At 29.9% G+C, this 27,843-nt stretch overlaps 7 protein-coding genes and 5 pseudogenes across 12 annotated transcripts, besides 8 other annotated features; 7 read left to right on the top strand and 5 right to left on the bottom strand.

Moving 5' to 3' along the window:
• Positions 1 to 17,307: part of a mobile genetic element that runs on past the window's edge.
• TVAGG3_0226010 lies at positions 476 to 1,182 on the top strand (annotated as a pseudogene). The gene has a single exon. A coding segment is annotated over exon 1 (707 nt).
• On the top strand, positions 1,223 to 2,123 carry TVAGG3_0226000 (annotated as a pseudogene). Its single transcript has one exon. A coding segment is annotated over exon 1 (901 nt).
• TVAGG3_0225990 lies at positions 2,209 to 2,906 on the top strand (annotated as a pseudogene). Its single transcript has one exon. A coding segment is annotated over exon 1 (698 nt).
• TVAGG3_0225980 (phage tail repeat-like family) lies at positions 4,895 to 5,764 on the top strand (the record flags this gene model as incomplete). Its single annotated transcript, XM_051227163.1, has 1 exon — positions 4,895 to 5,764. One exon carries the CDS (start codon positions 4,895 to 4,897, stop codon positions 5,762 to 5,764), a length of 870 nt encoding a protein of 289 aa, XP_051112149.1.
• Positions 6,139 to 6,804, top strand: TVAGG3_0225970 (uncharacterized protein; the record flags this gene model as incomplete). Its single annotated transcript, XM_051227162.1, has 1 exon — positions 6,139 to 6,804. The coding sequence occupies one exon, from the start codon at positions 6,139 to 6,141 to the stop codon at positions 6,802 to 6,804; it is 666 nt and encodes a 221-aa protein (XP_051112148.1).
• TVAGG3_0225960 (uncharacterized protein) lies at positions 8,832 to 9,758 on the top strand (the record flags this gene model as incomplete). Its single annotated transcript, XM_051227161.1, has 1 exon — positions 8,832 to 9,758. The coding sequence occupies one exon, from the start codon at positions 8,832 to 8,834 to the stop codon at positions 9,756 to 9,758; it is 927 nt and encodes a 308-aa protein (XP_051112147.1).
• Positions 10,610 to 10,906, bottom strand: TVAGG3_0225950 (uncharacterized protein; the record flags this gene model as incomplete). The annotated part of the gene is made up of 1 exon (XM_051227160.1): positions 10,610 to 10,906. The coding sequence occupies one exon, from the start codon at positions 10,904 to 10,906 to the stop codon at positions 10,610 to 10,612; it is 297 nt and encodes a 98-aa protein (XP_051112146.1).
• Positions 11,315 to 12,452, bottom strand: TVAGG3_0225940 (uncharacterized protein; the record flags this gene model as incomplete). Its single annotated transcript, XM_051227159.1, has 1 exon — positions 11,315 to 12,452. A coding segment is annotated over one exon (1,138 nt), but the record flags the coding sequence as incomplete, so codon positions are not given.
• On the bottom strand, positions 12,541 to 16,018 carry TVAGG3_0225930 (annotated as a pseudogene). Its single transcript has one exon. A coding segment is annotated over exon 1 (3,478 nt).
• Positions 16,097 to 17,234, bottom strand: TVAGG3_0225920 (annotated as a pseudogene). The gene has a single exon. A coding segment is annotated over exon 1 (1,138 nt).
• A 1,196-nt stretch (positions 17,308 to 18,503) lies between the features above and the next one.
• On the bottom strand, positions 18,504 to 19,315 carry TVAGG3_0225900 (uncharacterized protein; the record flags this gene model as incomplete). Its single annotated transcript, XM_001313044.1, has 1 exon — positions 18,800 to 19,273. One exon carries the CDS (start codon positions 19,271 to 19,273, stop codon positions 18,800 to 18,802), a length of 474 nt encoding a protein of 157 aa, XP_001313045.1.
• A 487-nt stretch (positions 19,316 to 19,802) lies between these two features.
• Positions 19,803 to 19,832: a terminal%2Cinverted (terminal inverted repeat of MuDR-3_TvMULE3 transposon ID:TVAGG3_0225890).
• Positions 19,803 to 20,876: a mobile genetic element.
• Positions 20,847 to 20,876: a terminal%2Cinverted (terminal inverted repeat of MuDR-3_TvMULE3 transposon ID:TVAGG3_0225890).
• An 863-nt stretch (positions 20,877 to 21,739) lies between these two features.
• TVAGG3_0225880 (STKc MAST like domain-containing protein) lies at positions 21,740 to 24,195 on the top strand (the record flags this gene model as incomplete). The annotated part of the gene is made up of 1 exon (XM_001313043.1): positions 21,752 to 24,058. The coding sequence occupies one exon, from the start codon at positions 21,752 to 21,754 to the stop codon at positions 24,056 to 24,058; it is 2,307 nt and encodes a 768-aa protein (XP_001313044.1).
• Positions 24,196 to 25,412: 1,217 nt separating this feature from the next.
• Positions 25,413 to 26,250: a mobile genetic element.
• Positions 25,413 to 26,250: a terminal%2Cinverted (terminal inverted repeat of Banshee-A1 transposon ID:TVAGG3_0225870).
• A 933-nt stretch (positions 26,251 to 27,183) lies between these two features.
• Positions 27,184 to 27,841: a terminal%2Cinverted (terminal inverted repeat of Maverick-1B transposon ID:TVAGG3_0225680).
• Positions 27,184 to 27,843: part of a mobile genetic element that runs on past the window's edge.

The following is a 27,843-nucleotide window of genomic DNA, read 5'->3' as shown; positions in this document are numbered from 1 at the left end:
TAGACCACTGAATGATGATAATGGCACGCCATTAGCTAGAACATGGAAAGACCAAACTTCATTCTTATGCACTATTCCAGTTCAACGTGATGGAGCGGGTATATTCTTTGATGGATTAGAAACTTTCAACTCACAAGTTACAGTACAAGTGAAAGCTTATCCAATCATTCAAGGTGAAAATGACACTTACTGTTCAAAAGTGACAAATCCTCCTCAGGTTTGGTTTACTAGGACTACGTATTGGACATGGACACCGGACGAAGGTTTGAAATATCATCCAACAGGTACACCACCACAGTATAGAAGTTCATATGATGAAATATTGATGAATAGAAATGTTTAAAATTATAAATTTATTTTTGATTAAATGGATTTCAATTCTGAAGAATTAACAGATGTATATAATACATACGTAGATGATATGATTAATGAAGCATTGAGTGATAATAGAAATGCTCTATCTAAGGAAAAATTAATGAAAATTCCATATTCTGAATGTTACTTAAATTCAATCACTGCAGCAATTGGTAAACAAAATAAAGGTAAAACATTAACGATATTAAAACAAATTATCATTATTGCTAACACTTCCCCTCATTCACATGTGTTAATTTATATCAACCGTTCAGGTTCACCTTCAGATGATACATTTGAATCTTTAAAGCATTTAATCAAAATTCCAATTATTTATTTATCACAAGAAGAAGCAGAAGATTATTTAAAAAACTTTTTAATGTATAAAGAATTATATAATACAATCAAGAAGCAAGGATTAGAGGATAAAATTATTGATAAACAACGGGATGAATTATTTGAAACACTTTCTATTTCAAATTTTGATAGAGAATTTTGCATTCACTAATTTTTCTAGATGATGCCGTGAAATCAAAACTAATAACTAATGAGAAATCATATTTTAATCAGTTATTAACTCAATGTCGACACATTCAGTGTTCATTCTTCATGGCTGTTCAATACTTCAAAGCATTAAGCACAAACATTAAATCAAATCTATCAACACTTTTCATTTTCAGTGGGTTTAGTCGTCAACAGTTGAACGTTATGCTTTATCAAGTGAATTTACCAATGAGCATTAATGAACTTTACACACAATATCAACAATTAGGTGAACATGGAAAAATAATAGTTGATTTAAATAAAGGAGGTGTTAAATTTGATTAACTTTTTATAATTAATTTTTATTTTTTATTTATAATTAAACATGACAGAAATAGCAAATCTTCTACAGGTTCCATTAAAACAAGGGACAAACAAAAAGGGTGCATATTATAATAGAACTATGAAAGTTCCAGATGGAATGAAAGAATTAGTTCATATTGTTGCTGGTCTTCAAAAAGATGTTAAACAAATGAGAAACGTTTTAACATTACCAGAAGCTCAAGCATATGCCAAACGTCATGGTCCAAATTGGGAAGCACATGAAGCAGACATTACAGGACCAAATGGAAAACCTGATGGTATAAATGAAGTTTTCGTTACTGATGGTCAAGGTAATATTAAAGTCATAAATGGTTATAAATTAACTGTATCTGATTATCCTAAACGTAAAGCATATAATGAATGTTATCCTATGCAATTTGATGAAAATGGAAAAGCTGTTAAACAATACATTGGAGAAGGTGAAAATGGTCCAATGTATTCATACCATCTTATTCCATATTCTTATTTCAATGAAAAATTAAATGCTGTTGAAGAGGGACCGGATGGATTACCACGATATGTTAATCAGTTTGATGGTCAATATGCAAATTTGAGACCTGAAATTCCAGCTAAGAAATTCTTTAAAGTTGCTTTATTCGATCCAGTGTTCAATGAACAGAAAGAAGCAATGAAAGCAGAATTTAAACCAATTCAAGTGGCAAGAATTTCTTCATCTTCACTTTCAGAAGCGTTCAAGGAATTGATAAAGAAACCACTTTATTCTCAACAAGGTTATAACTTGATTTAATTAAAGAAAGTGATAGACGTAAATTAGAAAATCAGATGGTTTTAAGAATGCATGTAATGAAATGATTAAAGATATTGTAAATGATAAAATAAGACTGGAAGAAACTCAAAGCAATATCAATAACATAATTGGTGCAGTTACAAAGAAAGTATAAGCAAACAATGATGAACCTTGGGATATTACCGTAACAACTAAATAAAACTTTAAAATATATTTTTCTTTTTTTTATTCAATTATAAATGAGAAGACGTTTCACAAGTCAAAAGAACACAAACGCAAAAGCAGAGATTACGTTGGTTATAACGTAAATGATGATAAATCACGAATTATTCAAAATGTTAAAGTTAATGTTAGCCCTGAATTAACAAGGTCAGCAACTCAACCAAATTTATTAACTCGTGACTTACCGAAAAAGGAGGAGGAGCAAAATAAAGAAGATGGAGACCCAATCATTTTATCTGAACCCGGTAAAGAACCCGTTGAAATTCCCACTTATCCAACATACCCCCCGCCTCTTTCATCAAACATCGAGAACCCAGGAATCTACGATTCCAGTCGCAATGCGCCATATAAAATAGACATTAATTCAGAATTAATGAAAATTTACCGTGATATAATAATTAATAATTATGATTCAATAATAAATTTAATTGACCAATCTGGTTTAATTATTTTACCTTATGAATCATTAATTCACATTATCGCCATTCTTTGTGATGTTCAAGATTCAGACGTTAAGATTCAATTTTTCATAGATGATGAGGTTTCATGCTGCGGAACAGTTGCAAAAATAAATCCTATAAAGGATATTAGCACAATTAAGATATCAAAGAACGGAACAACAACTGAACTTCATTTAACATATAATGATATTTATAATAAAATAGTTGATGAATATAAAATATCACTTGAAAAATTCTTTGTTAAGGCTATTTAATATTCAAGCATTAACATTATCGAATAATAATCCTTTGAATCATAATCAATAATAATTGACCTTTCACCAGTTTCTATCGTTTGTTTTATTTCTTTTTGTTCCCCACTATCCGGATCGGTCATTGTAATTGTTTTTGTTATAGTATCAGCTTTATCTTTAACTTCAATCTTTTTTCCATCAGGATATTTAAACCAAAATTCCAAAAATTCGATATTGTCAATCTGTTCATATTTTAATCTATCAATTACATTTTTAATACCATCTGAAAATCTTATGAAATGGTCATTATATGGGTTTGATTGAACTAAATTTGAATGAAGTGAAATATAACCTGTTGATGAATATGACATTGACTCATATTTTCTGAAAACACTAAAATTTATAACATGAATGAATTTCTTATTCGTTGAATTTATGAATTCTTGAGGTAATCTTATCTAGTTTTATTTATCACTGGAAAATAACGCTTTACCATATTTTTAATCGTAATAAAAATGTCAATTATCAATATTATTTCGAATAATAACTGTGAATTAAATTTAACAGTTAGCGGAATTTATAATGTTACTCTCGTTTCTGTGAGTGGTAAATTTAATCCCATTCTTTTAGACCCTTCAGATTATATATCATTTATTAAAGATGACCATGAAAAAACGTATGATATGTATATAAATAATGTGATAACGAAATGGGATATTAACATGATTTTAAGTTATTTAAATGAATCATTTATCGTATGGTATGAAGAAAATTTTAAATCAAAACCTGATAAACTTTTTGAACTTGATGAAATAAATAACCTTATTAAATTTCCGCTGAAAATTAAATTTTGTACTCCTCATCTTCGTTCATTGTTGGGGATATTAAATTTTGAAAAAGATGTTGGGGATGTTTTGTATTCTGACACTGGTTCCAATTTCATTTTAATCAAATGTGATAAAGTTAATACCCCAATGAGATTTTCACATCAAACATTAGACCCTAACTCTTACCCATCAATACAAAACATTTTATCCATCAACTTAAACACATTTTCTTTATCATATCCGTTTCAATTATCCGGGAATTCATTTATTCTTCATTCAAAAGATTTATCAAATATTAAATTTAGAGTAACTGACCTATTTGATTGTGATTTAGAATTCATGAATGAAATATTATGGCAATTTCAAATAGAAAAAATAGGTGATGAGATAACGGATTAAATATTTATTTTTAAATCATAATAAATGATTAAACAACAGCAACCACAACAACTTAAGGCACAAAGCACCCAGGTCCCTCAGACCATTACATACGCCATATATGCATATAATTCAAAGACGGCAGAACAAACGCAAAGGTTGAAATATGGAGATTTGGAGATAGTATTGAAAAATGAACATTTCGAATTCGTTTGCAAAGGTGGTGCAGTGATATCAAATATAAAAGAAATTTTATTTATGAATTCAAAAATTAAAGGAATAACGGATGATATAACATCAATTCCACCAGAAGAACAGAGATATTACGCATTAAATGCATTTCCTAAAGTTTTGAAGATTGGAAGATTTAATTTAAATGAGGAATTCATAAAAGGTTTCCTAAATGACATAATGGAGAAAGCAGATAAGGAATATGTGGATAGTGAGTTAGGGAAGAGGACAGATAAGGAATATGTGGATGAAAAAGATAATGAAATTAAAGAAATGGTTAAATGGTATCATGAATGGACATCAAAGATTTTAAAAACTAAAGCTGATACAGGATGGGTTTCAGGATGTTTAGACCTTAAAGCGGATAAAACATATGTTAATGATGAGTTAGGGAAGAAAGCAGATAAGGAATATGTTAACGAAATATACCAAAGTTTGATAGGAACAAAAAATATTGAAACTATTGTTGGCGACTTTTCTGTCAATGAAGAAAATAAATATTTTAGATGGGAGTTTGTACACTCCTTAAGAAATGGTATACGGTATAAACTCATTCCGAAAAATAACAATGAAATGTATGTAAGTTATAAAAAGAATGATGACACACAAGTTAAAGTTCCATTAGACAACAACTGTTACTTAAACTTATATGGAGACGAACAAAAGAAATATTTAAGAGTTTATGAAATGGCAGATATGACATTGCCTGACCCAGCTCCAGCACCATATTATTATGACTATGGAGATGATGTCAGAACACCACATGTAGATGAACAAAAGTTAACATTATATTTAGATTATTATAGATATAAAAGATATAATGCAATAGAAAAAACGAGAATAGTATATTATTATACAGATGACAGAAATAAATATTATAGTCAAGATTTTACCTACCCTGAAAACATAAGATTATATTATAAAAAATATTCTGACACAAACCAGAAGAAACCTGAAATAGTTACACTATATTTTAAGTTCAAAAGAGACAATCCTATAATATCTCATATGTTTGATTTAATGAACCCAGTAGGTTCTATTTATACATCTATGGATGCAAGAGGTCCTCAAGTAATGTTTGGTGTTGGTGCATGGGAACAAATAGTTGACAGGTTTTTGTATTGTGCAAACTCTTCAAAGGAAACAGGGGGAAGTAAAACGATTTCAGGTGAAAATTTACCTGCACATAGTCACTACATAGATTTAAGCACATCTCAAGCAGGTTGGCATAAGCATAGATATTGGGATTGGTCAGGAATGACAAAAGGTAAAGGATATGATGTTAAAGACGACGTTAAGTTTGCCATAAATTGTTACTGGAGTGACACACAGGGAGAAGGAAACCATACACATTTCGTTTCAGGATATACACAAACAACGGGACAAAGTAAAGAATACATGCCGCCATTTATGACTGTATTCGCATGGTATAGAGTTCAATGAACACACTTAACCCAAAGGGTTTAGGCTTACCGAATGAACTAAATATATTTTATGTCTGTAATTAATTAGGTAATGAAGTAATGGATGAACTACAGAAAAGAAGTTAAAAGCTTGGGGTCGTTTTGTACAAAAATATTGTGAGTAAATGATTTAGGTTATTCAATAATTAATTATTTTTGAAGAACTGAAGGGGTCACCAGGTCACCAGGTCACCAGGTCATTTAACTTCTCTGAAAAAATGTGACAACATGACATTTAGACAACAACACAGAAAATGATTTGTCATGACTTCATCGAAATGAGTGTAAATGACCCAAAAATAAAGTTAGTTTTAAAATTATTTTTATTTTTTTATTTTGTATGTAAGAACAGAAATGTCAGTCGAAGCAAAAACATTCACTAACAAATCTAATGGCGAAACATTCACAAAAGGCACTTATAACGGTATTGAAGTCTTACGTAGAGACAAGGATGGTTACATTAATGCAACAAAGATGGCAAGAGAAGCAGGAAAGTTAAACCATTTAAACAGATTTCTCAATAGTGCTAAAATACAGGAAATTCTTGAGTTTTGGATGAACGAATACGGTGGAGCCAAAAGTGGCTCGACCTCAAAACAAGCATTTTATGAGCTTACTAAGGGTGTTATAAATGAATTCAAAGGTATTTACATACATCCTGACCTCGTTCATTTTGTTGCTGAATGGTGCTCTGTAAAGTATGCATTTTATGTCAAAGATATTATGGACTCCATAGACAAGAAAGTTCATGAGAAATTAGATGAAGAAGAACTTGAAGATACAGTAGAGAATGCTAAACCTTTGTTTGAAGAAGAAGTTGGAAAAATGTGCGAAAAACAATTAGAACATGAACGTGAGTTATGTTATGGTTATAGAGATTCTCCATACGAACTAGACCAATGGGAACAAGAAAATTTAAAGAGAGAATTTAGAGAATATGAACTCGCTAAGATAGCATTAGAAGCTGCAGAAAAGAAGTTAAAAGCTTGGGATTGTTTTGTACAAAAATATTGTGAGTAAATGATTTAGGTTATTCAATAATTAATTATTTTTGAAGAACTGAAGGGGTCACCAGGTCACCAGGTCACCAGGTCATTTAACTTCTCTGAAAAAATGTGACAACATGACATTTTGACAACATCATGGGTTATTCAATAATTAATTATTTTTGAAGAACTGAAGGGGTCACCAGGTCACCAGGTCACCAGGTCATTTAACTTCTCTGAAAAAATGTGACAACATGACATTTTGACAACACAGCAGGGGAAGGCAGTTATGAATTATTTTTGAAGAACTGAAGGGGTCACCAGGTCACCAGGTCACCAGGTCATTTAACTTCTCTGAAAAAATGTGACAACATGACATTTTGACAACATCATGGGTTATTCAATAATTAATTATTTTTGAAGAACTGAAGGGGTCACCAGGTCACCAGGTCACCAGGTCATTTAACTTCTCTGAAAAAATGTGACAACATGACATTTTGACAACATCATGGGTTATTCAATAATTAATTATTTTTGAAGAACTGAAGGGGTCACCAGGTCACCAGGTCACCAGGTTATTTAACTTCTCTGAAAAAATGTGACAACATGACATTTTGACAACACAGCAGGGGAAGGCAGTTTTAAAATTATTTTTATTTTTTTATTCCTATATAAATGACAGCAACAAACAACAACAGCAACTTTATCGTTTCTGATGAAAAAGTTATTGATTCATTAGTTGCGGAATTAGTTGTGGCAGAAACTAAAACCCTCAACGAAAGAATTGGTGAAAACATGATTGATTTACATAACTACCTCAAACATGATGAAGGAAGAGGAAGGAAAACTGGTACAGCTTTATTAGTAAATAAAATTTCAAATTTAACGATTATAGATGTTGATATCAATAAATCGTACAATAATGAACTTAAAGAAACAGTTAGAAAAGACATTTTATCAAAACTTTCGGATAAAGATGTTATCGTTAAAACCGCATCAGGAGGTCTTCACATTTATTGCAACACTAATTTCTTCTATGCAGTTTCGAACAGAATGATTAAATGTTATTCTTGCAATGATTATGATATTGACATAATGACTTCTATGGATGATTCAAAGCGTTCTTTAGTAGTTATGGCTGATTCAAGAGTTCGCAAGAATGCAACAGAACCAATCAAAACATACTCATTCATTCGTGGAAGTTACGATTCAACATTAACTAGAACAGTAAACGATATATTAAATGATTTGAATATTAAGGTAAGAGTTGAACAGAAGAATGAAGAAATAAAGACTATCATGAATGAAAACAAAGATGTAAACATTGACGATAAACTTGCCCAGAGCATAGTTGATGGCATCAGTGATTTTGAAGTACATAATGACGGTGGAAACATGACTTTAGAAAAAGAAGTTACATTATTCACACTGTTTCAAGCAATTAATTCGTTACCTAATCATTTAATTAATGAAGCATACGATAACGTTTATAACTTCTGCAATTTAACTGAAAATGCAAAAAGTAATTTTGAAAAAGCGCGTAGTAGATATGCACATTTAATGACTTCTCCATTTGTTTTAGTGAAGATTCTAAAACTATACCAAAAAGAATATTATGATGAATATGTTTTACCTTTATTACGTAAGCCAAAAATAACATTTGATATCAAACTTGATGACTCGTTTTTGATAACAGATATTAGACGCAAGGCTGAAAATCATCAGTATAAAAACAGTTCTGAAGTAATTGAGGATTTATCACGTGTAATCCGTTTTGTAGATTGTGGAAATAAATATTTCATTCAGAAAGATTATAATATCCACGACAAAATGAATCAAATATCATTCGTTCTTCAGTCAAACATGAAAGAGTCACTTAAAATGATTAAATTATTTAAAGAAGAAGGTAAAACAATAACAGCATGGGATGTACTACTAAATCAATTATCCTCATTAACCGTTAAGGGTGTTTGCTTTAAATCTGATTCTCCAGATGTTTTCTCAACGTTTCAGGGTTATAAATACAACATTCTTGAAAAACCAGATTACTCAAAAATTGAGATGTTTATGAATTTCATTAAAGAAGCCATATGTGATAATAATGATGAAGTGTATAAATACCTTCTCGGCTGGATTGCATCAATGATTCAACATCCTGGAATCAAGAATGAAACAGCAATTATTTTGAAAGGACTTCAGGGAACAGGTAAAAACAGATTTACAGACATTATTTCTGAACTTCTCGCCGGTTATTCATGCAAAAACATTACTGAAATAGGTGAGCTAACGGGTAATTTCAATTCAGTAGTTGAGAATAAAATGTTTCTTGTACTTAATGAACTCAAGAATGTTGGTGAAGACAGACTCGCAAACTTCAACGCTTTGAAATCAATTATTACGGATAATGAGATTAGAATTAATGAAAAGAATCAACCCAGAAGAACTGCCCAGAGCGTTGCTAATTTCATTTTCGTAACTAATAACGTCTACCCTGTCAAAATTGAAGTTGGAGACAGAAGATACGTAGTTTTAAGAGTTAATGGTAAATTCAAGGGTCAATTTGATTATTTCAAGAATTTGATGAATTCATGCACAAAGGAATTTTATGATAACCTTTTAACATATTTTATGCAATATGACCTTTCATCATTTAACGTACGAATCATACCGATGACTGAAGCCAAACAAGATTTAATTGAATTATCAACAAATCCTTTAGATGTATGGATAAATACACATTATGATGAATTGTGTGTAGGTATGACGTGTAAAAATGCTCTATTCTGCAAACCATCAGACATGAAAGACAAGAATTTCCAAATGAGTATTAAAGATAAATGTGAAAGGAAACAAAGAAAAATAGATGGTAAACAGACATGGTATTATGTTTTGAAAGAAGAAATGAAAGGATTATATAAACAGGTTGAACCAAACGATAATGATGATTCATTTACTGACGATGAAATACCTGTAAATGAAGCTTTATAAAGTATGATTGGAATTTATTTTTGCCTTCCTCCTGTGATGTTGTCAAAATGTCATGTTGTCACATTTTTTCAGAGAAGTTAAATGACCTGGTGACCTGGTGACCTGGTGACCCCTTCAGTTCTTCAAAAATAATTAATTATTGAATAACCCATGATGTTGTCAAAATGTCATGTTGTCACATTTTTTCAGAGAAGTTAAATGACCTGGTGACCTGGTGACCTGGTGACCCCTTCAGTTCTTCAAAAATAATTAATTATTGAATAACCCATGATGTTGTCAAAATGTCATGTTGTCACATTTTTTCAGAGAAGTTAAATGACCTGGTGACCTGGTGACCTGGTGACCCCTTCAGTTCTTCAAAAATAATTAATTATTGAATAACCCATGATGTTGTCAAAATGTCATGTTGTCACATTTTTTCAGAGAAGTTAAATGACCTGGTGACCTGGTGACCTGGTGACCCCTTCAGTTCTTCAAAAATAATTAATTATTGAATAACCCATGATGTTGTCAAAATGTCATGTTGTCACATTTTTTCAGAGAAGTTAAATGACCTGGTGACCTGGTGACCTGGTGACCCCTTCAGTTCTTCAAAAATAATTAATTATTGAATAACCCATGATGTTGTCAAAATGTCATGTTATCACAAACTTTAGAACGGCATAATTTAAATTTTTATTTTTATCATAAATGAATACCCCACAAGCTCAAAATTTACCACGAATCATAACAAGGGAGGAAATGATAAAAATGATGCAAGAACATGTTAAAAATAACAAACCACTAAAATTGAGAAAATGTGGTTATGCAGTAATGATGGAAAGAGAGATGTTGTCGAAGAGGAATAAAAATTAAATTTGGATTGAGTTTAAAAATTCATCTTTATTAAATTCATCTCTTCCAATCAATTTATTTATTCTATTAAATTCTTTTATTTTTGCTTCACTCAGTTTAAGGATTGAACGGTAAGTTTCTAACTTTTCAATTATTTCCTTCTTCTCTTTATCGTTTTCAGTTCCATTAGTTTTATGGGCATCAACCCCACCACATTGCGGCTTCTTTTTGTAATAGCATATTTTTGATTTAATTCTATTTAGTTTCTTTTTATATTCATCGTCTGGACTCTTGACTGCTTTGTTGTCACTCATTTCTTACGAAATAAAAAAATTAAATATTATTTAAATATAATGGAGTAATAAAATAAATCGGAATTTCTATTAATTTATTGTCAACTTCAACTAATGCATTGCCGTTAATATATCTAACAAATTCAGCTATTGTGTCAAATCTTCGTCTTCTTTTTGTCATTGATTTATTAGTTTTTCCATAATCGAGATGAATTAAAACTTTATTTCCTTGTTTAAAATTCATGAGCCCCGAATTAATTTGTTCATGTTTAACATCATTTAACTTTTCCATTTGCTTTCTAATATATTCCCATTCTTTTGAAATATCATTTTTCATTTCCACTGGTTTCATGTTTATAGTTCTATGCCATGTATTATTGTAATAATATACTAACTGCTGTATGATGGAGTCATGATTTCCATCCCAGTATATCTGACCGTTAACCCCTAACGCATCTCTAAGAGTTCTCATTACCGCATCAACTATTTTATTATGAAACGTATATGGAGAGGATGAAAAGAAAAAATTAATTTGTGGGAAATAATGAGTCATAGCTGCCTGAAATCCTTTATCACCATCACCCCTGATATTATCTACTCTTTCATGATCTAGTAAGTATTGAATAGCTCTTCTTGTTTCCTGTTCTGTTTTCCCTTTCACCGGAATGCAATATAAATATCTAGTGTTAATGTTAATGGCAAATAAATAAGTAACTTTTCCTTTTGAATATTCCAGATGATCAATTTCGTATGAATATGGATATGGAGCAAATGAAGGTCGACTAAATTTTTCCTTTAATGGTTGAATTTTCGGGTCAATTGGTTTATTTAATATCTTGAAATCCTTTTTAAAATCTTTTTGCTTCTTAAATGTTTGAAATGGATATAATAAAGTGAATGATGAAGGATTAACTGAAGGAGGAGGCGGTACTGTCGTTGGAGGTTTTGGTGTTGTAAGTGGTTTAATTTTATCTGCTTTGATTTTGGATTTCATTCCTTCCTTCATTAATTCTGGATGTATTCTATTCATTTGTTTTAAATATGCTGTATATAAAGGTTTGATATACTTTCCCGCTTCGAGTTTATGTTGAAGGATGAATTCCAAAAGTTGATCTTCATTTAAAAGTCGGGCTGAATATGGTTTAACTAATGAATCATAAATTAAAGCTTGTGCATCATTTATGGTCTGAAGGACCTGGGCGTTTTGTTCCTTTAGCTGTTGTTCCTTTGGCTTTGGTTTTTGTGGCTCAGGATTATATAATTTATATAATTCATCAATATCTTCTTCTGTTAATACTTTATTTTTGAAATCTTTCAACTGTTTAAGCTGTGATTTAGTTTTTTCCTTTGTATATTCATTATTTTTAATTTTGTCTTTAATTTCAGAAATTATTTTATTATGATATTTCAAAATTTCATTTTTATAATATGGATAATAATATTCCATATCATCACCCGTTATATTGTTATCATATTTTTGGAGATATGCTTTTAAATCATAATAATTAAGAAAATTTTGATTAAATACTAAATCATCAATTAAAATTTTTAAATCTGTGTTATTCATTTATATAAAAATAAAATCAATGTTTTAAGGGTGCCCACCTCTTTGTCTCTTCTGTGGCATTTCATTAAAAATAAAAAAATAAATTGTATTAAATAAATGGCATACAACATCCATTTTCACAACATACAGCCTTAGCGTGTGCTCCTGTTAATGCAGTCTTACCAATTGTTAAGCGAGTCATTGACCCGTTTTTAAGTTGTAAATTAATATTCTGACCATCAAATATCAATTTATCATTTATTATATCTAAATAATTTTTAGGTGTTAATTGTTTATTTTGTCGTAAACTAACTCCTTTCATTTTTTGCGCAATCTTTTTAAAATCACTTCCATCAATTGAACCGTTGAATGATGTATAACACTTGGGGCATAAAGCAACCATGTTATCACCTTGTTTCTCAATTGCTAAACCCAATAATTTTTTCTCATGTGCTTTTTCTTCAGCTTTATTCTTTAATTTAGGTTTAAATTTCTCATCAAAACAGAAGAAATCAAATGGTGCGAATTTGAAAATGTTTTTATCATAAAATTTTTTATCGGTAACAATCGCCTGAAATGCTTGAGTGTTAGGAAGATTTGGGTCGCCAGCGATTGCCCAATAAGATGAATCAGTATCACCTTCAATGAAATGAAAACGATTAACATTCACGCATTTATACATAAAATCATAAATGAAAACCAAATACCAGTATTTAGCATTATCTAAAGTAAAAAATGCCTCTTGTAAACATGTATCACATCTATAAAATCTATCTTTAAGCATCACTTGATATGTATCTTCACCTATTTCTCTTATGTTTTTAAACTTATTTGACATACATGCAACGCGTGCCTTCTGTGCATTCATTATTTTAGTCTTTGCGTAATTTTGTGTATTCATTGCATCGTAACCATATGATCCATTAAGCGAAATCTTACAAAATAAACTTTTTCCTTTATTTCCTTCTAATTCAGCCTTTTGTCTTTCGTTCATAAATTTGTTCGCAAATTCATTAAAGCAAGTGTTTTTAGTAAATGTTAAAATTGATTGAATATCATCAATGATAAAATGAAATCTGTCGATTAGATACCAAAGATAATAAGAAGAAAATGGTTGATATTGGTTGTGTGTTGATGCTAACTGAGTTAATTTTTCTGTTTCTGGTCAACTGGTAGATTGTTTGATTTCATGTAATTATACATAAAACCGCCAATTGTTTTTTCATCTGTGATAATATCTAAGTTTCTTATTATCGGTAAAAAGTTAATGTAATCATTAATGTATTTTTCATCAATGTGACCCTTTACTTCAGCCACGAATAAAGTATTTTTCTTCTTAATAATTCCCAGTGCTTTTGCTTTCTTTGTTGCTGTATCACAAATGATAACACCATTCAATCTTCCCGGCATATACATTTTATGGTCAGTATATTGAATGAAATCATGAGGATTAGATGAAAATGATGAAGGATATAATGAATTAAAATCAACACCAACGAAATGAGTCATGATGTTGGTGGTGTCCTCATTTGATACAGTTTTAGTTTCTGGATTATATGAAAGTTTATTAATGTGCGTGATTCCTTTAAGATTTACTCTATGTTGAACATTTGATAGACCACCAGTAATTCCATTACGGAGAATGTGATAAGCTTCAACTGAATCTAAAGTCATTGGTAAATTATTTTTTAATGCATAATTTCTTAAATTGATTCTTAAACGTTGAACATCTTCATCTTTATTTGATTTTACGACATTACAATAACAACACATTAACTGACAATTTTCTTTGGTATGTGGTTTTTCATTATCTATTCTATCCAATGTTGGTTTATTTGCATATGTAAACGCTTTACCACACATTTTGCATTTAGATGAAAGGATTAAATCGTGATAGTATTGATAGTCATCCATTGAAACATTGTTTTTAGTATCCCTTTCGCTTTTTCATCTTGTTTCTTATATGATTCAATTTTATATTTCCAATACTTTTTTGTTAATTCAAAACTTGATTCCACATTTTCTTCTTCTGGATATGTTTCGTTAGGATTGAAGTTCTTATATGCTAACGCGTAACGAATCATTGATGCATTCGATGATAAAGAAAGATTATGAAGCATGTCAATTTTATAAACAAATGTTTCTTCGATAATTTTATCAATTGGGTCAATCATAATTTCAACATCTTTATTGCAATAATGAATAAAATATTCTAATCTATTCTTAAAGTTTTTAGCATCATTGAGATATATTTGATAATCTGAATCGGATATTGTTTCTTGTGTTAATGCTGAATAAAATGAATCTTGAGTGAATGGTTCCTTTTTATATAATTCATCTTCGTAATTCTCCCATGTGATGAATTGATAAGGGAAAAAGGATTTAACACGTGTTTTATTGTTTCCGAAATCTTGAGTGAATTGGTCTAATGTTCCACCCGCTATATAATTTCTGATGTCAATAAATCTTAATTCATATGGACAGTTTGTTTTCTTTACTATGACTTGCTTAAATTGAGAAGAAGAACCCAGCATTGATTTTATCTTCCATTTTGCAGTATTTAAATCATGAAGAATTAAATTTAAATCAAACTTTCCCGAATTAAAACCAATGATATTCACTTTATTAAATTCTTCATCTAAAAGCTCTTTAAATGCTTCCTTCTGTTTTTCATTTAATGTATGAGACAAAGTCCCCGCCGTTTGGTCCGTTTGCGACTTCATTAATTCTTCATATTGTTCAATATTTGATTTAGCAACTAATGAACAGGTTGAAAATAAAAACTCAATCCAATCAGAAATAAAAGAATCACTCGAAGTTAAGCAAAAATTCCTCGTATATGTTTTATCGTTTAATTTAACCGTTGATGATACCATGAATGGTTTTAAGTAAGCGTTTAAAGTTGCACACTCAGAAAGTTGTAATTCTTCTTTAGTCTCTAATGTTTCGAAGTCAAAAGTAATATAATATCTTGTTGGTTTATAATATTCCTGCAAATTGTGAGCTAATAACCACTGATATATCTTCTGTTTCGTGATATGTGGTGCATATGGTTGTTGTGTGTTTTGCAATTGAACGTCTTGAATTAATCTTCCATTATTTTCTTTACATTTCTCACAATGTTTTAAAAATCTTCTTTGGTTTTTCCTTTCTGGATCATCACGGATAGAATAAACTTCTTCTTTACAATATGGACAAACTCTATAGCCGGTGAGTGCTTCAACGTCTGTTATTCTGTCAGCGTGAAGTTTTCCACATGGACTCTGTGTTAATAAAATATTTGCTGTTTCAAATTCTGGATCTATCATTATTGATTCCACTAATGGAAAGTCTACCTTGTTAATGTCTACGTCTTCTGGTTGAGGATCACAATAATAGAAATCAATATTAACGTTTAACATTCTTGCTAACCTCTCACTTTCTGATGAAATGTCAAATCCTTCATATGCATCTATGGCTTCATTTAAATAACTTCTACAAGTTTTAGGATTAACACCATCAGGAATGTTATAGAAGCGTTTAAATAACCTTCTACCTTCGGCTCTTATTTGATTATCATTCATTTTAGCTGTTCCATTTTTGTTCATTTATGTAAGAATAAAAATTAAAAAATAAATAAAAATAAAGTTTATTTTTTTTAAGTCCGAGACTCAGAGAGTCCAGGGTTAAAGCCCATAAAATGAATTAAGAACACATAAATTTTTATCATCTGCGACGTGACGAATACATTTTAATTTACTCAAGAATGCGTACCCTGATACATTAAATCTAATTCCTGTCTTATTTAATTTCACAACTTTGAAAAGGAATGTATGAATAGCTATAAAATGATGAGAAGATGTTTTATGGGTTGCTTCCATTTTTTCTGAAATAAATGAATAAATATATATGTTTATAAGTTTTCATATCTTTTATGTTCTTAATAACGAATGGTATAGACCTTTCCACTTCGTCTTCCTTCGGTGCTGTTCTTTCATATGAAACATTATTGGTATCTTCAATAATGAAACCACAATCACATAAAATTTTATATGTACCAATTGTTTCTTTTGATATTTTATCTAACAAATCAAAAACTTTATCAACACCTGTACATTTATTTAAATAATAATTTGTGTAAATATCATGGTCTTCTTTCTTAATCGTATTTGTTGCATATGTTACATTTTTCAGTGCTTTTTTGAATTTTTCAGAATCAAGAGGAGGTGAAAGTAATATACATGGATAATCTCCATCGTCAATAAATTGTAACTTATGTTTATGAATAAATTTTGTGCCTTCTTCTGAAAGTGTTTCGTCAATATCACCATCTAATAAATTTTTAGTAGATTCTAAAAAGTAATTTTTATATCTTTCTTCATGAGATTTCTGAACTTCTGATTCTGAAGCTGGGATATTCATTAAACCCTCTACTTCATTTTCAACTTCTCTTAATTCCTTAATTTTTTCATCTATTTCATCTCTTATTTTTTCCAGTCTTTCAATTTCATCGTTATAATATTCATCTTGTTTAATTTTTTCTTCAAAATATTCAGGAGGTGTTTCAAGGCTCTCTGAGCCCAGGTCCTCTGGACCATAAAGAGGAATATTCTCCTGTTTTTCAACTTTTTTGGGATATAAATATCTCATTATAGCCTTTTTAGTAATTGGTCCGTTATATTTAAATTCATTCAACAATCTGGAAAACTCTTTCACATTCTGCATATATGTTGGATAAGAACCGTCTCCAAAATTTTCTAAAATATTTTCTAATTCTGAATTAGTGAACTTTAAAGATTTCAATGAATTAGTTGTTATACTCATTTATTATAAAATAAAAAATAAAAAATAAATTTAACTTAGTTTTAATTTTACGTAAGAAGTCAATTTTTTAAATCTTGATTTATTCAAAAACGTAAGAATAAAAACCGTAAGAATCATACATTTTTTACTTCATATGTTAAAAAAAATGATACAAAATCGTTCAATATTGTATGAATTCTTACGTTTACAAAAAAAGTCACACAACCCTTCCACATATACTACTTCACTTTTTCCGTAATTCAAATTTCAACATTATGTATTTTAATTCCTTATAGTATTTTTAACATAATTAATCAAATAATAATTGGAAGTTCTGAACTCACTTTTTCCGTAATTCAAAATCAAAAATATGAATAATATATCTATTTATTATATACTAATGCTATTTTCAACTAGAAGTGAGGTACGGTAATCTTACGGATTCCCGTAACTCAATTTTACGGGAAAAGTGCAGTAAACTACTCAATTTACGGAAAAAGTGTCGTAAACTATTGATGTGGCGGTAAAATCACGGTAATTCACGGAAAGCTATATGCGAAAATTTGAAATTATACAAAATCGAGCGAAACACTTTTAAATAGGTTGTTCTCGTATTTAAAATACTATTCCCAGATTTATTGTCGTCAGAATATTTCCAAATTTTTGCCGATTTACAAAAAATGATTTACAAAGCATATTTTTTAATCTAAAAAATTCCTAAAAAAGGAACCGGTGTGCGGAAACCTCGGTAAATTACCGCGGTCCCCGTTGGGACTGCCATATCCAAATCTGTCATTAGATATATTTAGAGTTCCAGATTCTTCCAAAAATTCTTTGGAATTTTAAAAATGATTCAAAAAATTTAGAAAATAGTTTTCATTTTTTGAATTTCATATATTTTTTGGAATTTTTCGGAAATTTAATATCAACAACATTAGAGATAATTCAATTTATAATCAAATACAAATCATTGTTCTGTAAAAAATCAATATTTTGAGATTAAATTTACTGAATGTTATTATTATACAATTAATACATTTTCATATCCCTTTGTACATATATGTAAAACTCAAAGTGGCGATTATCCTTCACAAAATCATAACTGGAGACTTAATTTAATAACAATATCAAGGTTACAGAAAGATAAATGAAATATCTCATTTATAAATTTCTACTGCTGCTATAGAATCATCAATTTCAGAGGTATTATTATATTTTCAAACTGATTATGATGAATAAAATACTTGAAAACAAATCTTTTTAAGTATTATACAAATTTATTTACAAACAGTTGGCATTAGGTTACACATATGCCGGACCAATAAGTATTTACGTATTGAAGTTGGATTTTTCTTGATTGCATAATAAATGAAGTAAATCATTCAAGAATTGCGTAAAACTGGCTGGACAAACCATATGCATAAGTGAAGGTCGAATACGAAAGTAAATTTCGTGGAGATTTTTGTACTCTTGTCTTTTTTTTTTCAGAAAATCTGTGAATTGCAAGTATGAAACTTACTGATCGAAAAATTCTTCAAAGAATTATGATTCTTTTGTTATGAACCATTTATATTTGAAATTTACGATTAAGCGGTCGAATTAGTATTAGGGTTTTCGTTGGAATACTTATTTGCTTTTTGTTTCTTGTTTTTAAGTGGAATTTTTTGATATGGGAAAAATTCGGTCAATGGGTACTCAGGAGGTGATTGGTAATTTTGATAATCAGCAACTATGTATATTCTATCATCAACTTTGTTTAATGTAAAACATTGTGACCCAAAATATGAATGGTCGTTATATTTAATGTTGAAAATTACAGTAATATTGCAAAATTCATTGAACGGAACTATTGAATATTTCAGAATATTTAATTCTGAATCAGGAGGAATTCCAATTTGATGAAATAGTTGTTTTGAAACTGGAATTTGATGTTCTGAGAAAGAAGTTTTAATAACGGCATCTGGGTGATAAAACTTGTATATATCTTTCTTAATTGTTACAAGAAAATTATAGTACAGACAAATAAATTCTTTAGCATCATCAATCCAATCTGATGACATTTTTAGAAATGAGCTCTGACGTGCATATTTATAAGTCATTCGGTACATGACAGAAGATGGTATCCTTATAATATACATATTACCCTTGAAGTGTTTGAGAAATTTTTAACCAGGTTTTAATTCCCGATTAATCATTCCTGTTGGTCAGATGCTTCGTGTAAACCCATTTAAATATAATATAAAATGCGGATCAATCTGTAATTTTATAGACTTTTTTTAAACCACATTATTTTTAAGAGAAATGAGTTCACTGATATCCAGCTATTGATAAAAAATTCAATTTAATGATTCGAAAGTCAAACAATTCACAATTGATTTTCCGGAAAACAATTATTCTCTTTTTAGGTTTATTTTAATATGAACTATGCCAAAAAGCACTTAGTACAGTAAATTACATAACCAATTAGCCTGAATTAGATATTCTTTGATTTGTAATTGAAATTTGTATAATTTTGATAGATCGCGTTTCAAACAATATAATTTAGGCTAACATTTATTATTTCATCATATTTAAAGATTGAAACATATTGGCAAACCCAAATTTTAGCTAAAAGTGACAGGGAAAAAAAACGTTTAGTATTAAAAAAAAGACCGATGAGAGCTTCGTTCGAAATATAGAGGGAACTGAGAATGCGCAACCATTCTCAGGGAATATTGGATGCTATTCCCGTTCCCTCTGTATGGAAAATTGAGGTTTTCAAAGGGAGTTAAAATAATATCAAATTTATACTAATTTACTTCAAAATACAAAAGTATTTGACAGCTAAAATTAGTTACTTTAGCAAGCCTATCAATACCCTTTTACGATTATTGTTACTTTTTCGAAATAAAAGTAAAAACAAATTTATACTAATTTACTTCAAAATACAAAAGTATTTGACAGCTAAAATTAGTTACTTTAGCAAGCCTATCAATACCCTTTTACGATTATTGCTACTTTTTCGAAATAAAATAAATTTATTATCAAAAACCTTTTTTTTCTTAGTAAAAATAAAAATGTTATTTTATATCAAGTTTTTATTCATAAATTTTTATAATGTTGTATAAATTTCATTAAAATTTACGTAAATATTAAGGTACTTATCTTCTACATATATAATCTTCATTAGATATATACATGATAAATAAAATTCATAAAACATTAAAAATCAAAAAATTAGATAAACCTTGGCAATTAAACTTTATTAAATAATAGTTGTTTATAAATTATATTATATTATTATTTAATATTATTTTGATAATGAAGATTTTATTTTGCAATAATATAAACGAAATTTTTTACCTTATGAACTTTTGATGGAAATATGCAAATTTAAAATAATAAAGAAAGCCGCGAGCGAAGCGATCGGCTTAGTTCGAAGATTTTGATTCAAATCTTTGCTGATCTGTAATTCGCGGAAGCCGCGAGCGAATCGAGCGGCTTAGGTCTAAGATTTTGATTCAAATCTTTGCTTATATTCCTTAAATTCTTTATGAAACTCGCAACAGTTCCATAAAAAATTTTAAATTCTAAACTGTCGAAATTACCGATCGGTAATCACACCCTTCACGGGTGTGTCACTTTTTACAAACGTGTCACTTTTAGCTAAAATTACCCCTACTCGAAACATATTTGATTAAAATTTCAAATTTTGTTGTCTAATTCCTTTGAGAATTTGGATCCATATCAGAAATGATACGTAATCTCATATTCTATCCTTAATAACCTCATTCACCTTATGTATTCGGCATATTTCTTTCAATTTCAAAGATTTTACAGTAAACCTTTAATTTTTTGTTAGACCCAATATTATTTGACTGAGAATTCTCAATTGCTACAAATTTAATCCTGACATAATTATCGCCCCAAACTCAACTAACTGAATAATTCTTGCTTTCATTACTGTATTTATTGCTTAGAGGATGATTTTCGTAATTGAAGCACTTCAGAATTTCTTGATGTTTTCTAAGAAGTCAAATATGATGGTTAAAAAACAATTCATCTATACTTTTCTTTTATTATATGAGGATGATTTAGATAAAAATAAACTTCTTACATTTTTTTACAATAATCTTGATGAGATTCGTTGTCAATATATATTTTGTCAACTTTGCTGTAATAGCCATTCAAATTTTGTGAATAAACAGAAAGCTTTATGCAATTGTATGGATCCACTAAACGTGCATTATTTTATCTAATAACCATAAAATTCATTCCAAGTAAATCAAACATAATTGGATTTCCATAAAAAGCTTTTTTAAGTAGTATTTAAATTTTCATTGTTTTTAATAATGTTGCTCTGACCATATATTACAACTATTCTTAACTGAGTGGCTTTTTGTTTTCATAAAAATTTGAGACATTTATGTCAAAAATAGTTTTGTGTAGATTTAACCAGTCATAATGATAATACAATTCAGATTATTTCCCAACCAAGAAATGATGTGAACGATTTTCAATCAAATTGAATTTCCATCCATTTTAATATTTGATATAAAATGTTTCGAAAATCACAGCTAATATATTCTTCTTTTAATATTTTCGATCAGAAGTCATTAGGAAGCTTTCCATCAGTAAATAACGCAATTTATGTTCAAGTATTCTTTGTATTAAAGAGTCAAAGATATTTTCTTGAGAAAGTTCTTGAAGAATGTAATGAACACTTACAAAAGTCTCCAAATGATAGTGATACACCAACAATTAAGACCATCATTTTCTGGATAAATAAACTTCTTCAAGCAAATTATGGAACCTTGTTTAAAGAGTCAAGTGCTGCCTTGACAGACGTAAGATCAATTATCCAAGAATTAGCCGGAAAAGTTGAATGCGATGTTCTTTATCAATTCTTTAACATTATTATCTCCATTCAAAGAGCTCTCATCAAATTAGTTTATCTCGAAAAAGCTGATAAGAATAATTCTGACGAGGAAAGAAAAACAAATATTGATTACTTAACTGAAAACTCATTAATCTACGAGAACGAAAAATGTATAGTATGCCGAATTTGCAATGAGAAAGTTCCGATCAGTTTGATTGAAGAACATACCAATTCATGTCTTTCTGCAGTACAATCAGAGGAAATACTTACGGAAAATGATCAAAAACTTTTTGAGTATTGTCAAAAATTTTCTAATGAGCACTTAGATATTCCATGGCCCGGAGAACAAATGAATGCTTGCCGTGTTTATCTTCCCCACCTTACATTCTTGTGCATGCTCGAAAATGCTTGCCAAGTCGAAACTATTTCTATAGATGCTATAGAGGAGCTCGAGAACATAGGTGCGGCAATTAATTCACTTGATATCAATATTAACAAGACGGAAGCTAAGAGCTTGATCCTCAAAAAGATTGTAATCTGTTCTAAGATCGAACAGGCAAGAGACATCCTTAGAATTACCCGCGTTTCTGGAAGTGGAGAAGTACCTAATGTACAAGCAAATATATCTGATTTCGAGCTGATTGAGCGTATCAGTTCTGGAGCCTATGCCAGGGTTTACCTTGCCAAGAAAAAGCTTACCGGCGATATTTTTGCAATCAAGGTACTGCCAAAGTCCGGATTAGTACAGAAAAACCAGCTCAAGCGCATACTTCTTGAAAAAGATATTTTATTGCAATTCAACAATCCATATGTTACAAATTTCTACTATTCCATTATCGGAACTCGTAACCTTTATCTTGTAATGGAATACATAGGAGGTGGTGACTTATTCTCCTTATTAGAAAAATTTGGTTGCTTTGATGAAGGAAGTGCTAGAATTTATACTTACCAAATAGTGAGAGCACTCCAATACTTATACCAAAACGGTATTATCCATCGCGACCTCAAACCAGACAACATTTTAGTCACAAGTGAAGGTTATCTTAAATTGGCCGACTTCGGACTCTCCCATCTTGGCATGAAGAATCGCGAAAGACCTAACGATACGATAGACTTCAGAGTCAAAGAAAATGTTATCCAATCTCATTCACTCGTTGGAACACCAGATTACATCTCTCCAGAGATCATTCTTGGTCAACCACACAGTTTTACCACTGATTATTGGTCTCTTGGCGTGATCGTTTACGAGATGTTGACAGGAGCGATGCCATTCCACACCGAGTCGGAACAACACACATTCAAAAACATTGTCAAAGGTATTTACGCTCCATTGACAGATGTTTCTCCAGATGCAGCCGATTTCGTGAAAAGATTATTGTACAGTGACCCAAGAAAGAGACTCGGATGCCATGGACCTGACGAGATTCTTAATCACCCATGGCTGAAGGATCTAGATGATACAAAGATTTCTCCTCCTTGGGTTCCAGAAACTGATATACCAAATGAGAACTTCCAAGAAAGAAGATTCCCTTCACAAGATAAGCTTGTTATTCCAGATGATATCAATTTGGATATCTACGATACTCTCGCTTTGACAATCCGACCAAGAAATTCAATAAATTTCGGGTTCAGCTCTCCGGAATCGTATGTAAACCGAATGAGCAGCAGCTGGTTCAGAGATGAAGAAGATACAGAGAGTATCAGTGCGGATGATGAATTATTAAACTTCCCAAGTGTTCATATCGACCAACTTAGTCAGCAGAACAAAGACGAACTGAAGAAGATTAACGCATGCAAGTCATCGATATCGTTTACGTTAAACGTAAAAGAACCTGCTTCTTCTATTCCGCCAATTACTCAGCTGGAGTCTTCATTTTCCTTTAGTGGAAAAAAGCGCAGGCTGAGGAAAAGAGCTTTCTCAGATCTCGGATCGCTGGACGACTCTTGCATTGTGAGAAGCTGCCGGCCTCCGACACCAAAAGAATAAATTGTTTAGTTTATTTTCGATTGTATGTAAAATGAATATATGTCTTTAATTATACTATTGTTCAAAAGAGATCATTTCATTGTTCTAATTTTTTATTGTGATATATCCAATATAGAGAAATTATTCATAAACCTTCCTTAAATCATTAATATACCACAAATATATCAAATTCGGATTAATAATAACTCACAGTAATAAACATTTCGACTAAATTGATTAAGAATTTACTCAAAATGATCGTTTTGAAGGCCAAAAACATAGAGGAATATCTACATTACTAATTTATTTGTTTGTTTTATATGCTTTTTTAGCATTTACCTTTTATAATAGGAGAACAAATTAGGTAGATGAAGTTTAAGCAATAATTCTTTTAAATATATGATGATAAGATGTATTCGTATATGAATTTATATTCAGATTTTCGTGAATGTATAATCTGGGTAAGGTTTATTTTGAATGGATAAAACCATGGCCCCGATTGAACTCCATTATATAACATATCAGTTTAAATAGTGAAATTAAAACACCTAATCATATTAGATTAAATACACAAATAAATGCATTGCTATACTTAGATTACTCGTAATATCGAATTTGTATTTTATGCTGATAAAGAATAAATTACCTTGAGAAATCGTATATGAGAATATAATTCATATGTAGCCATTTCAACCAGCCGAGACGTTTCTATATGTCGGAGTTTTATCTCGAAAGTTTTCAATCGAATATTTGAAAAGGAGTGAAATTTTTTTTTGTAAATACATTTGTATTTTTAGTATGCCGCTAGGATGACAATATGAGCTGGCCTTTATAATAATTGATTTCGGATGGTAACCAGGGGTTCAAATGAAGTAATGAATCAGACTATTATGGCATATCACAAAAATATGGTGACATCAGTTAATATTGAAATCTACATGGTATATATGATTCTTACATATTAGGTTTTCAAAACATACCATCAATTTTAACATATCTATAACTTTTTTTCAGATTATTTTTGACCATAATTTTATTAATAAATTAGGCCAGAATATAGTAATTGTTTTTAGAACCAATTCATTATATTATAACGAAATTCATCTATTTAAACTGATCGAAGATCAAACTTTGAGTAATCGGTTGAGAATAATGCATGAATTAATGAATCGAGTATATGCTTTTATATTTCAACATTAATGTCCATTGAATCTAAGGAAGATAATTGAAAGAAAAATCACAGGTTGTAAATTTTGAAAACCTATCAAATCACTTTTTGATAAAAGCTATTGAATCTTGATTGGAAAAATTTTACTCAAGAAATATCAGTTTTATATAATTATTATAAGGAGTCATCAACATTTTTATCGATTGTGTTATAGACCGAAAATAGATTTTTTTGGTTTTCTCTTCAAATAATTGAAAGAATGATACTATTATAGGTTTATTATATTATATAGCATATAATCATGCTATAGCCGAAAATTATAAGTTTTGAGAAGATTGAATATAACACAAATAAATTTGAATGTAAGTTAAATTGCTTGTTGTTTTTAATAGCTATTTAATGAGAAATCCAATATTGCAAAATTCAAATTGAATGATTGAAAGAACAGAAAAAGTCATTCTTTTCAATTTCGAATATGTTTCATTGTATTTATAATTATATGGCAAATAAGATATTTAAACTTGATTTTTGAAGGAAAATTCACAAAATTGAATTAATTCAAATAATTTTTATTCAAAAATAAACTAGTTATTTGAATTTAATACTAATTATCTATTCAAACTACAAAGTTTGTAATTTAAAATATTTTGTGAGATCAGATTGAATTAATTCAAGGTTCTTTTCAATTATTATTAATGACCATATTACGCATTTTCGAACATTCTAAACCAAATATATAAAAATGGGAGACGAATGTTAAATTTGCTAGACATGGGGGAGTTGTCTGCAAAGTTTTAGCTCTTATCTCTAACAAAAAATTAATTTTTAAAAAAATGACCGAATACGTTTCACAGCGAGAAAAAAATAAAAGGCAAGATAGAATTTTCTAGACATAAAGAAGTTGTTTACCGAGTTTTAGCTCTTATCTCTAACAAAAAATTAATTTTAAAAAAATGACCGAATACGTTTCACAGCGAAAAAAAAATAAAAGGCAAGATATAATTTTCTAGACATAAAGAAGTTGTCTACCAAGTGTCAACTGTTACTTCTTCTCAATTCTGATATAAAATAAAAATCTTTATTATTTATTTAACCTTTATTGTTTCATTAAACTTTATTTATTTTATATTATAGTTTTATTCTTTTAGCTACTTGTAAAATAATCTAATTTTATATCATCATTTTACCGGATTATTCTTCAGTACATCGATTGTGTATCTAAAATAATATCATTATCCTTATTCTGTTTTTTCCAAAATTCTTTTAAATATCTTTTTTGGTTAGATTACTTTATACTTTTTACTTTTATTTTTTAATTTCAAAAAAAAAATTTGGTGATTGTTCTATTCTGTTACAATGTGCATTATCATATTCTAATGAATTATTCATTACATACATTTAAAAAAACTTGTTAAAAATGAAATTAAAAAATTATGTTTATTATTACGCTGTGAATGTGTCAACAGCAGTCATGCCTGTATCTGTATCCCATATTTGCCACAACCTTTCTGTATCTGCATTTGTGTATTTCGGTTTCAGCTGATACATTTGATTTGGCGTGTAATTTGTTCCAGTTAATGGATTAATTGGGAGATCTTCATGCGGTGTGTTATTATTGTACTCCCAAATAAAGGCAGGAATAGCTTGAATGCTTTGGCAGCGCTCCAATGTCGGCCAGAATCTCTCAATCTTCCCATTTTGGTAGGGAGAATGAGAGTCTGTATGCCGCCATTGGACGCCCCAAAGATCAAGTAGATCTTGAAAGGCGCCCCTATTTTCTGAACCGTTGTCGGTCCAGAAACAATAAGGGCGCCAAATTCAATGAAGGCGGAAGCTGCAACGTTCGCTGTCGTCGCTGCCAGCATATCTGGTATTTGTATACACGCTAGGACTTTGCGGCTAAAATTGTCGATTATGCCATAAATATACTGGCCACGAACACCCCTAAAATAATGAACATCTGCGTGCCAGATAAGATAGTTAGTATCCCTATCTTGGGTACGGCGGCACTGCGTTCCACCTTACCCAAGATAACGGTTTGACACTTTACAAAACCATTAACGTATATTTTACAACACAAACGACAACATTAACTTAACCTTAAATATTTACAAAGCCGCCAACCACTTCACCTCACTAATGTAAAAAATAAACGTTCTCACTTACAAAAGTATTGCAACTCCTCCCATTGCTGTGCTTCACATAACAGCTCATAATCTTCTGACTCACTTTCTTCTTCATATAGGTCAAAGTCACTGTCAAAATAAATGTTAGTAAGTTTTGACAAAGCTAATGAAACACGTTTACCGTTTGTATCTATTGCTTTTATATATCTCCCATTATGTTTGTTGTCATAAACGCTCAAACTAACTTTACCCTTTCTCCCTCGTATCTGATAGAATGTATTTTCACGAGGAACGAAGAACAAATTCTTAAACTCATGACCGTTGTAGTTTGTTATCTCAATAGTTTTCGTCATTTATATAAAAATAAAATAAAAAATAAACTTAAAAATTAATGATATCACCACCCTCACACGTATGAAAACATAGCACAAAAATAAATTTAGGTGAAGTGGTGAGATCTCACCTCTTTTTTCACCTTGTTGAATTCATTGCTTTATAACTCTCTTCCTTTC

This window comes from Trichomonas vaginalis, chromosome IV, assembly GCF_026262505.1.
Source record: "Trichomonas vaginalis G3 chromosome IV, whole genome shotgun sequence".
NCBI lineage: Eukaryota > Parabasalia > Trichomonadida > Trichomonadidae > Trichomonas > Trichomonas vaginalis.
The sequence above is the reverse complement of the archived record's forward strand: the minus strand, read 5'-3'. Positions and strand labels throughout refer to the sequence as shown.